Source organism: Prinia subflava, chromosome 10, assembly GCF_021018805.1.
Source record: "Prinia subflava isolate CZ2003 ecotype Zambia chromosome 10, Cam_Psub_1.2, whole genome shotgun sequence".
NCBI classification, from domain to species: domain Eukaryota; kingdom Metazoa; phylum Chordata; class Aves; order Passeriformes; family Cisticolidae; genus Prinia; species Prinia subflava.
In genome coordinates this window covers 26366405-26381626 of record NC_086256.1, presented here as the reverse complement: position 1 = coordinate 26381626, position 15222 = coordinate 26366405, and the positions used below count along the sequence as shown (strand labels likewise).

The 15222-nt window shown below is 40.0% G+C and overlaps 1 protein-coding gene across 4 annotated transcripts in view; it reads right to left on the bottom strand.

Moving 5' to 3' along the window:
- Positions 1–15222, bottom strand: part of RABGAP1L (RAB GTPase activating protein 1 like) — a 225142-nt gene that overhangs the window by 190603 nt on the left and 19317 nt on the right. For 2 of the 4 annotated variants that reach the window (XM_063406532.1, XM_063406535.1), the window contains exons 2-11: positions 14517–14658; positions 13202–13369; positions 11816–12005; positions 10225–10435; positions 8130–8304; positions 7218–7378; positions 6647–6757; positions 2974–3040; positions 1619–1721; positions 560–726 (exon numbers count right to left, since the gene is read on the bottom strand). In XM_063406532.1, coding sequence (XP_063262602.1) covers positions 560–726; positions 1619–1721; positions 2974–3040; positions 6647–6757; positions 7218–7378; positions 8130–8304; positions 10225–10435; positions 11816–12005; positions 13202–13336 — 1320 coding nt within the window. In that variant the 5' untranslated portion in view covers positions 13337–13369; positions 14517–14658. Of the gene's footprint in view, positions 1–559; positions 727–1618; positions 1722–2973; positions 3041–6646; positions 6758–7217; positions 7379–8129; positions 8305–10224; positions 10436–11815; positions 12006–13201; positions 13370–14471; positions 14490–14516; positions 14659–15222 lie in introns of those variants that run through there. The other 2 variants (XM_063406534.1, XM_063406533.1) reach the window with 2 other exon arrangements.

Here is a 15222-nt window from a genome sequence, read left to right as displayed (position 1 = left end):
AGAGCTGGAGAGGACACAGCCAGGACAGCTAACCCGAGCTGACACAAGGGATGCTCCAGACCACACGGCATCATGCCTGGCACGGAAAGTGAGGAAAAGAAGGAGGAAGGGGGCATGTTTGGAGTGATGGCATCTGTCTTCCCAAGCCAGTGTTACTCTGTTCCCCAGGGCATGGCTGAGCACCTGCCTGCCCATGGGAAGTGGTGAATGAATTCCCTGTTTAGCTTTGCTTGAGCACATGGCTTTTGCTTTCCCTACTGAACTGTCTCCATCTCAACCCACGGCTTTTGTCACTTCTGCTCTGCTGATTCTCTCCTCCATCCCACCGTGGGGGAGTGAGGGAGCAGCTGTGTGGGCCTGACTTGCCAGTTGGAGTTAAACCACGACACAAAGGCACTCGAATTATACACGTGCTACTTAATCCTTATGCATTGGAGCACCCCTGAAATAAACAGTTAAACAAACTGCTGAGGAGCAGGTGCCACACTAACTTTTCTAAAGGCCGAATTAGGATGGACATGTGAGACAAATGCTCTAAATAAAAACCCGAAGGCAATACCTGTTTTAGCTTCATGTAGAAGGTTTCTGTGAAGGTTTTCCTGCTGAAGTACCAGAAGCGTTCGTTGGCAGGGTACACGCGCACCACGGTCTCCAGCAGAAACCGCACCGGCTCCACCACCTCGGTAACCACCATGTCCACAGCCACAGTCATGAACACACGCTTATCTGGAACACACAGAGGGGAAAACCACTCACAGCTCCAGTCTGGAAACTGCTGCTCACTCTGAAAAGCCTTTCCCCTTCATTCATAATTAACTGCACCTCCTTCAGTTGCCTGAGCTCTTCACCCTCCAAGCCTGTTGCTCAGAATGGAAGTGTGCATTAACCAGTGTACCGAGGAGCTCTGCTAACTTCAAAAACAAAGACATTAAGTCCTTGTTTTAAAGACAGTCATGCAAAGAAAACACATACATGAACCCCATCAAACAAAAGGAGCAAGCACAGGATAAGGTCACACTGTGAAGGGTAAAGTCTGTTACAGGCTACCAGAAATATTGTGGTTTGAAAATCCATCAGCAGGAACAGTGACACTGGCTGTAGGTACTGGGATATGCCTTTAAGCAAATGATGTGAGCTCTGCCTCGGGACAGGAAACAAACTCCAGATTTATATTCCAAGTTTTTAAATCCCACCAGAGAATGTAAGTTCCAGCAATAAGAAACTCTGCTATATAATCAAGCATGGACTGCACCATTGCCAGCTGCCCCAAGATGCAGGGGATGAGATGCAATTTGTAATCAACTCACAACCAGAAGGAGGAGAACCCCAATACCTGCTACTCATATTGCTTTGCTGAGTACAACAATTTGCAAACGCTTACAACCAAAAATCCTGCTAACCAGGGGCAGGCACATCAGCCCCAGACACTAATGTAACATCTCCAAATCAGCACCACACTGTTCTATGAACGATTATTATTTATACAGAAAAGTTCCTAGCAAAGGACTCTTGGAACATAATGTTTTATATACTTAGACATGCACTGTGAGTGCCAAGAGAAAGAGCACACACCAAACCCCTGCTGGATAAAACAAAGACACAGATTAGGTTCCACTACCTTTTGGAGTTTCCTCATTAAGTACTACAAACATGGGTGCATTAGGATTCCACATCCCAGTAATGACATAAGCCTTCCCATCAGAACTTTTTCCCATGGATTCCTAAAAAATAAAATCATACAGGATTACATTACAGTCGTGGTTTGAGATCAAAGAGATGGGGCATGGGGATGAGAAATAGTTCTAGGAAACCTAAAGAAAATGAATTAATGGAATGAACTATTATTAGTGTGAGGCAAGTACATGCTTCCTGAATTTTTCTGGAACAGTCCCTGTGGATCCCAAACAGGCCTGTTTGGGAGCCTCTACAGATAAAAGGAGACTGATGTTCCCTCTGTGCAATTCACTTAGAGAAATAAAAGTGACTGAGTTCTCCAAACTGAAAGATGGAGAAAGGAGTTGAAAAGAAGTCACAAATGTCTGTGCTACAGCCAAGAAACAAACTAACAATTCATTACATCCAGCAGTTAAATGGAGTGTGAATGTAAACAGAATTCAAGGTGGGTAAAGACAGGAATTCAATACAGTAAAAATGTGGTACAGTAAAAAAACAACACTCCAAAACTCATTATCATTTATTCAGTTTTATAATCAAATAATAAAAGGGTAAATCTGAACTGATTTCAGCAAATAAAACCAGGAAAAAATGAGCTGGTAAATACAATCAGGCCAATAAGGCAGTCTGACAGGAGAACTAAATACAGAGAGAGAACCAGCAGCTCGAGCATAGAAACCAGGCAAAACTGGGACAGCTGTGGAGCCACAAAAGGTCTGATGGGTTTAACTCCAGCACTCGATAACTTGAAAATGGCTGTATTATCCACAGAGGGAAAGTAAATTGGTATTATCACACAAAGGATCACCTTGTTTTCCAGTCTTCTCAGAAGCAAATCTAAGAAATGGAATATTGTGGAAGACAAGGGAATACTCCAAATCCTGGGCAAATTTAAAATCAAATGAACGAAACAAAGGCAAAGTTTTCAGCCCCTTGGAAAAATAAGAGCAATTCCCTGGCACCCAAATATGAAAGCAATTATTTGCTCTAAATTTTAGGGAACATGCTTAACACAATACAGAAAGCTCAGTTATTCATACCAACCTAATCTCTGCTTCACTAATTGAACAAAAGCCAGATGCCACAGGTTTTAGACATGAAATGTTGTGTCCATCCTATGATTGTAGAAATCAAACCCCAGGATTTAAGAAACATAAAAAAACAATCAAAGCAAAAGATACTAGAAGCTCATTTTGCTGGAGTTTGTGGTTTTTCTTAGAGGTTATTAGAGCTTAGGTTATTAGAGCTAAGTTTTTCTTAGAGGTTATTAGAGCTTAGGTTATTAGAGCTAAGTATTACCATGTCTAGTAAATGCATGTCACTGTTCTTCACATTCCGTCCAGGGCTTAGCAACATCCCAAAGCACCTGCGAAGTTTATTTAAAACAAAACAAAACAGGACAAAAAGGACATATATTAGCTTTTCACAATATAAGAGTCTTTGCTTGAACATAATGGACAGCCACCTACTGCTTCTAATTTTAAGAGTACCTTTCAGAGAAATTGTTTGTTATTGTTATGGCAACGCTCAGGAAGCAACACAATACATGGTAGAGAAAAGACAATGAAATTGTTTTCCAGAATGAAGGTGGCAGAAATCAGCATCTGATCTGTGAAAACTCAATTCTTCCTAAAGACCATTTATAATATTGAGTTCAAAGATACCAACAATTCCTATACATTATTGATGGAGATTGCCAAGAAAATATTCACTCTCTCACCAGTTAATTTTAAAAGTTGTTCTCATGCAATGATAGGAAAAAATACAAAATCATCCATTTGATCATTCAGAACAATACTGCTGCAAAAAAATCACAGCATCATGGACCCTCAAAAAACCCCAAGAAACAACAACTTGCTCAATGTTAAGACTTCATTCATCATTTTGTAAATCTGAATTTGTGTGTTATATATACAGGGCCCTGAATTCCAGAATTTACAAGAAAATGCTCTCAATATTTTTAAGAGGAAAAGAAACAAAACCAAAAACTTCCTCAGACTTTCAGATTTTCAAACTTCCTGACTACTGAAGGTACAAATCCAGGTCTCAGTTTTGTGCAATTCATCTGTATCTTTCTCTTCTTTGAACATACTCCATTATGAATAAAAACACCAAACAGAATTATGTATTTGCAACAAACAGCAAGCTGTCTTGCACAGGTTTTTAAAAAACCTTAGCTCTCAAATGAAAAAAAAAGAAAAAAGAATTGAAAGTAATTGCCATTTGAAATAAAACGGAAAATTGGGTGTGTAATTCAGAGGGGTTTGGTTAAAGAATTTTTCTTCTGTTTGGTTCTCTGATACTCAAACTTTTTCTCACTGACTCTCAGAACTAAATAATATGCTGAACAACACTGCTTGGACATAGGAACACCAGCAACTAAACTTTTAATAACACTATCAAAAGTCTCAAGATATGCAGTTACTACTCCACCTAGCTTTCTCCTTTTATATTAACAATATATGGTTCTCATTTTCCACCTCATTAAACTTAACAGTAACTTACATCCACAGTAGTATTTTCCATTCTCCATACCCTTCCACTACTAGAATCATACAAATCTGAGTGGTAAATAAGCCAGTAGAAAACAATTTTGATTTATCTACATCCATAACGCAGTGCTGTGTAAAGCACTCAAGGCAGCTCAGGTCGGGATTTGGATTTAGCCACACAAAACAGATTCTCCGAGAGACTAATTAAATCAGGCAGAACCTAACAGCAGACTTAGTGATTCTTGTTCCTGGGGCAGAAATAGCTCTAAAAGAGCTACAACTGGTAGTAGCAGGGGGCTCACCAGCTCCTGGTACAGCTGCTACAGAGAAATGTAAGGCCAAGATCCAGAGGCAGGTAAAATATCTGTGCCTGTCAAAGACAAGAGCTCCCAGAGGCTCCTCCTGCTGTGCATCACTCAGATTTACACAAGTTCTGATGAGTGACAGTCACTATTTTTGGGAAGTATGTTTCTAAAAGGATGGGAGTCAGGAACGAGTAACCCCTGCCTCTCACAGAAGCAGACTCCTGATGCCCAGCAGCATCCTGCTGCGAGAAGAGTCAGGGCTTCTCTCCCTTCCTTTCAAAGAGCAAAAGGAGTTCAAGCCAGGTGAGGACCTTCCCTTACAGCAGACAGACTTTACAGAAAGCTGTCAGCACATTCAGCCTCTGCCAGCCACACACCCAGGATTTCCAAATGACCTGCACACACTGTGGGCCTCAGCCTCACTCCAGACTTGCTGGATTTCTGCACCTAAAGGTGGCTACTGAGCAGCTCTGTGCTACTGCACATACTCCACTACTTTCTGCACCAGCAGGAAGAAAATCTGGTAAATAACTGAATTTGTTATTCACTAATGTGCATTTTCATCTATAAAAATACAAATGCTACCCATGGATAAGGCTGATAGTTTTACGTTAACACCACAACAGGACAAGGGGAACGGCTTCACACTGTCAGAGGGCAGGATAATATTAGATATTAGGAATAAATTTTTCCCTGAGAGTGTGGGGAGGCCCCGGCACAGGTGCCCAGAGAAGCTGTGTTTACTGCATCCCTGGAAGTGCTCAGGGCCAGGCTGGACAGGGCTTGGAGCAACCTGGGACAGTGGAAGGTGTCCCTGCCCATGGCAGAGCAGGGTGGTCCTCAAGGTCCCTTCCAACCCAAACCATTCTGGTATTCTGGGATCCTGAAGAGCTTCCAGTGCTAATGAGAAACCAACCAATATTTTGTAACTCAGTTCTAAGGATACCAGCCTAGACCTTTACCTAAGGTATGCCTACATAACTGGGGTTAACTCTCATGTGTGACTGGTGGCAAACTGCATCTGAACACCACTGTACTGAGAAGAGTGTCACTCCTTCCAGCTCTGAGAACAAAACAACAACTTCCTTAAAGCCCCTGAGCATTAACCAGAAGTTTCTTCCTGTATCCTATACACAACTGAGACTTGACATCCCCCATTGTGGGAGTGAACCTATGCAGTGCCACCGTGACTCAGAAATGAACCCCATCTCTTCAGCTGCTTTGACCCAAATAAAAAGTGGCAAAACCCAGGTCAAACACAGCACAAGAGCAGGAAGGGCCAAAGTAAGGCACGAGAATAATTCCTCCATCACTCTGACCCAACCCCAGGCTCTGTCTGAACACCAGGAGGGAGCACTTTCTCTGACCATGACAAAAAGATTCTTGAAATTTTTAGACAAGAGACCAAATTTCTTCAGAAATGTTTTTCTGCATTGTAATTTCTACTTCGAAATACTTTTGAAGACACATTAAATCGCTCAGAAGCTCAGTCTGATGTAACCTGCATTCAACTTTCACCATTTTTGGATTTTAGTTTATCAGGGTAAGTACATAAAATGACTTACAAGCCTGTGTATGTCATTCCAACTAAATAACTTTTTCACAGCAAAGCTTGTGGTGATAAAAATAATATCCTCAAATGAATATTCTAAACACCACCAAAATAAAAGCTGATTTCTAAGCAAGGCAGTTTTACTTTGGGGAGAAAAGCAACAAGTAAATGCAATTCATAAATGCCTCATTAACTGAATCCTAAAGGCAATATTGTTTAAATTAAAATTACATTTAAAATAGATTTTTTTTAAGTCAATGAGTAGCAAAAGCCTAATTTTACAATACGAAAATAATGATAAAAAATGTATATTTCTTGTCTAAAACCTTTGTTTCCATTCTGAAGTAAAAGCTTGAAACCAAGTCAAGAGATCAGATTTGCAAGGGCTGAGGGGACAGGTTATCTTGATTCTCTTGTTATCTTGAATTTCCTTTTCACTAGAACTGAGTTCTCCCATTGTTACTTTTTAACTAAGATTGCCATCTGGTGGCATTAATTCTGTTGTGCAGTCACACTTTCTGTTATTGGTACATTTTTTTCTATCACATAACTTGCAAAATCAGAGAAAACTACCTTAAAATCTCAGAAAAATCTAACCCACATAGTTTTTGTAAGATTTTTACCTTTCAATGGCCAGTTCCTTGTTCGAAAGTTGCTGAACTGTGATCACCACTTTCTTCTCAACTCCCTGTTTAAGCTTGAAGTACAATTTATCTCTATCCTTTGGCACTGGGCTAAAAGAATAGAAACATCTTTCATCAGGTATAGAACATGAATTGCTAAATACAGAAAAGAGTTTACGTTCTCTAAATTTTCAATTAATTTAAAATTCATTAGATTTTTAAAAAATCCAAAACGGACACCACTAGACTGTAGTCAAGAAACTTGACTTGACTCAAGTTTTTAACAGACTTCTTATTATCTTTTCCACTTGCTCAGGCCTCCACTGAGCATCCCTAAAAGAAGTGATTTAGTGAAAAGAAACTCACTTGAAAAAAGATATCCTGAATTTTAACCTTTTTACAGAAAAAATACAGAGAGGAAAATTGTAACATCAAAGAGCAGCTTCCTATTTACAGCATGTCTGCTCATGAAAAGAGGTCAAACGAATTTTGTTCCAACACAGTAGCTGTGCATGTGGAAAAACTTCTTTTTCCAAAAAGATTTCTGCTTTTCCCTTTCCATTCTGATTACCTAAAATTTCCTTTTCCATCATCTTCTTTGACTTCTAAGGAGACACTGAAAGTGTACACGTCACTGTCTGGTGTGGGAAGAACAAAGTCCTTCACGTGATCAGACGCTTGTTTGGAAGAACGCTTGAACGCTGTGGAGAAACTATACAAAATTCGGCTGACCTGCAGAAAAGCAAAATCATTGATATTCTGATCAAAAATAAGGGTGTTGGTAATGAGGTATTGTGATATTTTTGAAGGTCAAAAAATCACTTGCCTCTTACACTGAACACGAATCATGCCTCATGTACCACAAAGGACCCAACATCACGTGTTAATAACCAAGCCACTGCAGTAACAACGTCTCCTATTTCCACTCCTGCATTCCCTGCTCGTGTCATGCTCAGTGAGTTAATATAAATTAGATTAGAGATTAGGAATGCAGCTCATCAGAGAAGCTGCATAATGTAGTTCTCAGGTTGTAGTTTTTAACAACACAATGTACAGCTTGCTCTGGCAGATGTCAAAACGCAAGGACATTTCCTCTTTTTCAGCCTCTCTTTTTCCACCCTACAAAGTCCTTTTCTCCCAGACTGTCACACAGTTCTTCCTAAAATATCTAGGGGAGAGTACCATAACATGGTTCTTTTTAATTCCAAAGGTATACATTGCATCTTTAGTATAAAACATACCCAAATGAGGCTTTCTAGATCTTCCCATTACAGTGCACCTTGGAATTTTGTTGAAATACTTAAAGCAAAAACTTAAAATTATAATAATATTCATGTATGACTATCTGCACATTCTGCAAAACTTATTCCTATGTGCTAACACATTTTTCAAAGCATTATATAGCATTTCCACATTGGGTATGACCTCTTCAAACACTGCTTGTGTCCTTTTTCCCAGCCACTGCACAGCACAGAATACTTACAGCCTCTTTAATCTCACAGGAGAACACATGGATCTGGAACTCCTCTGTCCCACAGCTGCTCTCAGTGAATGCAAAGCAGTCGCTCTCTGAGGTCCCATTCTGCCCCCGCACACAAAACAACACCTTGTAGATGGGAAATGAGGCAATCTCCACATTGCTCAATTGATTGATTATTCTGGCAAGAAAAGGACAGGGGAGATCAAAGGAACAGGTCAGTAAAACACACAGGCATACCCAAAAGGCTTTTCTGCAATTAGATAAACAGGGATCTAAACTGTAATTACTGCTAAATTCAAGTAGACGAGATGGGCAGCAGGAATAGAAACAGTTATGCTTCACAAATTTAATGTGTAAATGCTCCTGGCTGTAACACTGATTTAATTTCTTTTATACACAAGGATACAGACTAATACAGCACCTCCAGATCAGACAGTAAACAATGGCCATTGTGAAAAGCACAAAAGAAATGTAGAAACCACAGAAAACCATAAAAACGTGATTTGTATACAGAGATCAAAGAGAACACATTAAAAAGACATTTAAATATCCGTTTCAAGAAATCATTATGTAAATGATTTCAGAATCAACAGGACTATATAGCTTAGCAAATGCTGCCACATTCAGGTGAATATTTAACACAGATCTAAGACCTCATCCAAAATTTCGAAATACTCTCAAACACAGAACTCAAAGAATATTTCAGAAACTTAAAAGCAGGAGAGTGATGTTTCAGAACAGACTGGTGGATAGTGACTTTTAAAGAGTAACAGTGTTCTCCTCTGTTTTTTCACTACTTGTCCAGATGCACATCCACATCAAGGGCCACTAAACATCAGCCACCTAAAATCCCAAGTCTGTAACAATAAAAATATGGGACTAATCTAAAGGCAACAAGAGCCCTGGGAGGATTCAGCAGATTTCACTGTAATTTTGGTGGGACATGATAACTGGAACCTCACAGGACAAGTATTCAGACACCAGGTATGAGCACACTCCTCAAAGCCAATACTAGTAACACCTAAGCTTTGATGGATGTGTTATGTCACACGTGCATTCATCTTTCCAGCTCTGTGCAGGTTCTTAGGCAGTCCCACATTTACTGATCTGCTCTGAAACTAAAGATCAAAGGAATCTGCTGTTTCACTTACAAACCAACCCTCCTGAATGATGACAGTGAGTGCAAAAAACAGGCACAGAACACATTACATCTTGTGTCTGGGTGACTGTTGCCACTGTAGAAGTATACAAATGAAATATTTTCCAATGTCACATGAAACTCAAATTGGATTCAAAGAACAAAATGCAAGAATATAATACAGATTCTTGAATGTTCTTCTCTTCCTCCACAAGATGACAGTCAACACATAAACACAGCTCGGGCAAGGAAGGAAATCTAATCATATCCCTCAGATACCCTGATATCAGAGCTTAACAAGAAACACCTTGGATATTGAGATGTTCCCTAATTCTGGATGCAAGCATGCTACAGTGCATGTTCAGTGCACTCTGACTAGGAACCTTTGACTAATAGTCAATCAATAGTCAATCATCAAAAGACCCTTCTCACAAGGGGAAAGCAAATCTTTTCTAGTATCTGGAGACTGTCAGCACCTGCACCACGAGGCAGATGGGTCAGAGCTGGCTGCAGAGCAGTGACTGGAGGCAGAGATTGGCACCCAGCTCTGCAGCACCCATGGGAGAGTCTGAACTGACACTAATGCTGCACACCCAAGGCCAGAAGGGCTCCTGCAACACGGGGACCTTGCAAGAGCTGACAGACCAGGGAGGTCAGGAGAGCACAGCTATTATCAGCTTTCCCTTTCCAGATTCTCTCTTATTATCACATTTGAACAGACATTAAGGTAGAAAGAGATGCTTTAGCTGACACTGTGTGGCAACTGGTACCACCAGCCATGCAGTGCATGGTAAATTTGAACACACATTTTGTTGCTTCCAAGGAATTTCTCAAAATCAACTGTCTTCAGCAAGAACCTCAGGCACAAATCCAGCAATTCTACCTCCCTATGCAAGTAACAAAGTCAGAAACCACTTCTTGTGTTGTGCTTAAGGCACAAATGCAACTCCTGTGTGTTACCTTACAGAGCCTTCTGGAATGTTTGGAACGTAGAGCGTTACAGGTAAAGGGGCTTGGCTCGAGGCCTTCATGTTTGCCATGGCATGGAGAGCTTCTGGCTCATTCCGTGGGGCTGCCACCTTTGTGCAGCCCAGGTAAGTCAGCTTGTTAAACAGCACGCTGTCCTCTTCCAGGGGTTCACTGGGAGAAGATGGCCTTGGTGCAGAGATCTCTGAAAATTAAGAAAAAGCCTCTTAAGCCATTTGCTTTTACTTTTACACATTCTTTCTTTCCAATGAGTTCCACAGCAAAAACTCCTACATTTTCCAGGAAGGGACATGAGAGTAGACAGTTCAGCTCCAATAGCAAGAAATCCATTTGGCAGCTCAGTATTACTGTGAAGTCTGTTCTAATCTAATTCATGTTTCCAAGGGTGGCATGGGGACAAGCTGCATTTTGATTCTCTTTATTTTTTGGTTTTTCACTGGAACACAGCACAGACATTCTAAATCTTTCTAAGCAGTCACAGAATCACAGAATGTAAAGGGGTTGGAATGGACCTTAAAGATCACTAGCCCCAACCCTTCTGTGTGCCCTGTTACTTCTATTTCTTATTACTAGAGCTGATACTGCCATGATACTTAGAATCATGAAGGCTGTAAAATGGAATTATTCCTGTTGGGGCTGGACTGGGGTGAGAGAAACATATCTTGCAAGTATTTCCTAGTTCATTCATGCTAAGGGCTGGGTTCTGTTTGAAGAATGTCAAACAGGAAGACAGTGAAGGAAGTTTCTCTGAAATACAGCAGACATGTAATTAAGAGATGGGTGTTTCCATTTCATGTAAACTATCTTATTCTACCACAAGAATATATTCTTTTATTTCCAACAGATGCTATGGGAATTAGCTGACAGAATACCATAGAAGTGCCCTGCATGCTAACAAGGCAAAAAGAATTATAGTTCAAGGCACAAAAAGATGACCACAGCCTTGTATTCCTAACATATGTCACAGAACACATGGATTTTTATATTGCAGGTTTTTATATGTATTTTTAAAAAAACTGCAAGATATTTTACTTAAAATATATACAATATAGTTTACAGTAAAAGCTTTCAGTTCTCCCCTTTTCATGAAAATTTCAAACAACAGGGAAGTAATACAATCATTCCTAGCAAATGTCAAATCCTAAGGTGTTCTTGCTGCTACCTGGTGACAGCATCAGAGATGGACAGTTTAATCAGTTTGCTCAGGGTGTATTTCATTTGCAGGTAGCTCCATCAATGAACTGAAACTTCCTGAACTGCAGCAGCAGATCCACCTCAACTATCATCCACTCAGCAACTCATACAATCTTTAGTTCCCACTAATGCTTGGCTGAAAACAAAATGAACATTATCTTGACCAAAGCACAGCAGCTCAGGGTATCAGTGTGATAATAATCTATTCTTATCTATGATCTTCAACTAATAATAAGAGGAAGTCCTGGGGTAGTCTCCCACATAGTTCTGGAATGAAGCTCTGGAAAGCTTTATATTCATTTTAGGGTTAACTTGAAATGCATAAAGAAAAAACCTGCTGTGTGTGAAGGGGGAAAGCACAGGGCAATACCTGTAGTAGAAGGGTCTAAAACAAGTTGCAGAGAGGACTGGGTTGTTTGTCCTGCTGAGCCATCTGCAGCTGCCTGGCCAGTGGCATCACTGAAACCTTCCCGGAGCGCAGTGACGTACTGGTCCTTCTCAGAATCCCGCAGAATCTCCTCCATTGCCTTCTCCAGCTCCTCGTCTCCATTTGAAAATACCTGTGAACAGAAGGAGATGGCATTTTTGAAGGTATTTCTGGTTTTACTTTCACTATTAGTTTTCAAACGTACAGTCTTACCAATTGCAGAAGTTACGAAACTTTGCTGAATGAGACAACAAACCAAGAATCAATAAAATGGAACCAAATATAATCCAATGTCATATCCTCTTACACAAAATGCAAATGTTCTTATTGCTAAACCAAAAACCACCCATCAAAGAACTACTGACTTCTCTTAGAATAACAGGTTTGTGTATTTAGAGCCTCCATTCAGACTAGAGTCAACAGATTTTGTTATAATTTATCTCAATGAAAATTTTACTTTCTTAGTCATATCCAGTCCATTTCAGTTGCTTCACCAATTTTCCCACCATAAGAGTGGTGCAAGCCTAAGGAAATGAAAAAAAAACTGGAGATACACACTTCCTAAAAGTAAAATAGAATCTTTCACAAGTACCAGCTTTCTGGACAAAAGAAAACCAGGGCCAAAGCTGCATCATGGATTCTGCCCCAGTTCAGCAGCCCCCTTCCAGAGTAAAGAGGCAGATAACGTGTAATACAGACAGAAATTATCAGCTGTAAGTAACTGTCAGAGAGTGCTGCAAAGACAGGCTGGGTACTTACTGTCATTGCAGGGAGCACAAACTCCTGTTGCTCCAAGCACACCAAAACCTGTACATCAGCTACTACAGCTCAAATGGCCAAATTTGTATTTAACCAATCAGCTGGCACCCAAGTGCTGAACTACTCTGCTATTTAGAGGCAGAAGGCTTTCAAAAAAGGTCTTACTCGTGCCTAAAGTAGCACTAAGCAGGAAAAAACTAAATTAGAAACTCAAGTCCAAGACACTGTGCAATCTATTCCTGTATAGTCTAATTACATGCTTTCAAGATAACAGTCTCTGATCCCTCAATAAAGAACATTAAGCTTTAAACAAGTATCATTCTTTGTAAAGTCCTTTACTAACATATAGATCCACAGAACAGAACAAAGCTAATCCCCAAAGAAGTTATTACAAAAAAAACCCTGAACTGCCACTTTTGGACAGATTTGTTTAATCCAAGCTGTTAATTTCACTGGTAGTCAGCAAGGACAAAAATTACAGTCTAAAACTCGCCTCAAGCACACACCAATTATGCACTCTTTTCATCAATATAAATTTGCTACACATTTAAAAACAAAGTCATAGCCAACCTTTAGCTGTGGCTTTTCATTGTTTCCAGAGGTGTCCTCAGATTTCTGATGAACCAAGATGAATTCTTCATTAATTAATGTGGATACGGTCTCAGGAATCCTGCTGGCTTTGCTAAATGATGTTTTGACTTCCATCTCAGGTCAGTATTGTCCTCCTACCACCACAACCTAATAATGAAAAATAAATAAATAAATAAAGAGTTTTTAAGCTGTACACAGTATGTTAATAGGTATAACATTAAGTTTTTGTGGAATAATATAATACTTAAAATTGTACTACTGTATTATACTGTATTTCTCAAACTCTGATTTCATTGGTATAAGGAATCTTATGATTCTCAGGTTGGTGTTTAAAAATGCTACGATTTAACAGCAGTGGCTGTTATCTCTACATGTAGATAACAGATGAAGATGTTCACCCCAGAGCTTTGACTTGCCCTGTTTTTAATCTTCCAGTCTCCTTCCTCTACCTCCCTAATCTGTGCCCTTGGTTCTCCCTCACACAGGTATTTTCCTCACCCAGAGTGTCACAAAGGTCATGTGAAGATACAGATTACCTGAAGACTAATTTCCCAAAAACTGCACACCAAGTGTATGCTCTGCACATAGAAACATTATTGAGCTGTCACACTTACATTAGGGGCTTTTGTTACCCTTTATTTCTATAGGTAGTGAAGTCAAAAGTGATACTAAACCACAATCAGATCCCTCTCACCTAATTTCCCAGAACAGTTAAAATTAACCACACCATTTAAAAACATATAAACACAAGCCACAACAAAACTACAAATATTATGGCAACCAAAACCAAGTTTTCCCATGTCTGTACAAGAAAAAAACAAATCTAGAAACAAAGAAAAGGGGCAAAATGATGGTCAGCCTATACATTACAAGTTCATATAAAAATCCAGAGCTGAAACATTCCAAGCATGCCAGCACGAGGACACCTACTGTAGGTATCCACCAAATAAAGACAGCATGACCTACATTAACTCAGAATGACTTCCCTCACTCCTTGGAGGATGAAGAGTTGAATCTTAGATTTTTTTGTATTTTAAATGTATCTATTTTTATATTTTCTGTGTCAAAAAAGGGAAGAGATATTTTCAGACTTTATAAACTTTATAAAGAGCATGCACTTCTACATAAAGTCCCCTTCCAGTTTGCTGAAAAATACTGCTCTGGCTGAGTGCTGGGATGTATTGTGCTTAAGACTCAGAGCTCAGGTGAGTCACACACAGCACAGGAGGGGAAAATGTGTGACTGTCACCTCTGCAAGGCTGGAAAGTGCCCAGGGAGGGACAGCTCAACTCACATCTGCTGTGACCAGGAAGAAGAAGAGGCCAAGCTTCACCCTGCCCTCCCCAGCAGCACCAAGGAGCAGAACTGGGCCAGGCTCGCTTCTCTTCCAATCCAACCACGCAGTGATCAAGAGAAGAATGCTGACTTGGGTCTAGCTACAGGGAACCAGAAAAACACACATAAAGGAACAAAAACAGGCATGTTCTCTATCACTGCCAACAGCTGTTACTTACGATGTTAGCGGGAAGAGAAAGTTCAGCATCTCAAACCAAAAAAGCAAGAGTGGGAACTACACAGCTTTCAACACTGTAGTGTTTTCTATCATTTTTGAAACTACAGTCAATGTGCTTTTGGCCTTTCAAAGACTTGGCTTGGCATAACTTACATGCAACTTCTCAAAAGCTTTTTGCTCTCCCTTACCAAGCCACAGCTTTACCCATCAGCCTAGTGAGAGTATTGCCTGCAGGAATCCCAGAAAAAAGAATTCAATTCTTTAGATAACTGACTTGTACACCATAAAAACTCATTAGAATTCACCTTATAAAAAACCCCCTAAACAACAGCTGGAATATTCAGAGTGGCTACAAATTTGGATGAACTGTTTCACACACTCTGACACCTTTCGTATCTCCAGAGCATCCATGAACTCACAAGCAGGAATATTTTCCTGACAAATTATATAAACTGAGTTCCACCCAGCCTACATGATGGACTCACTG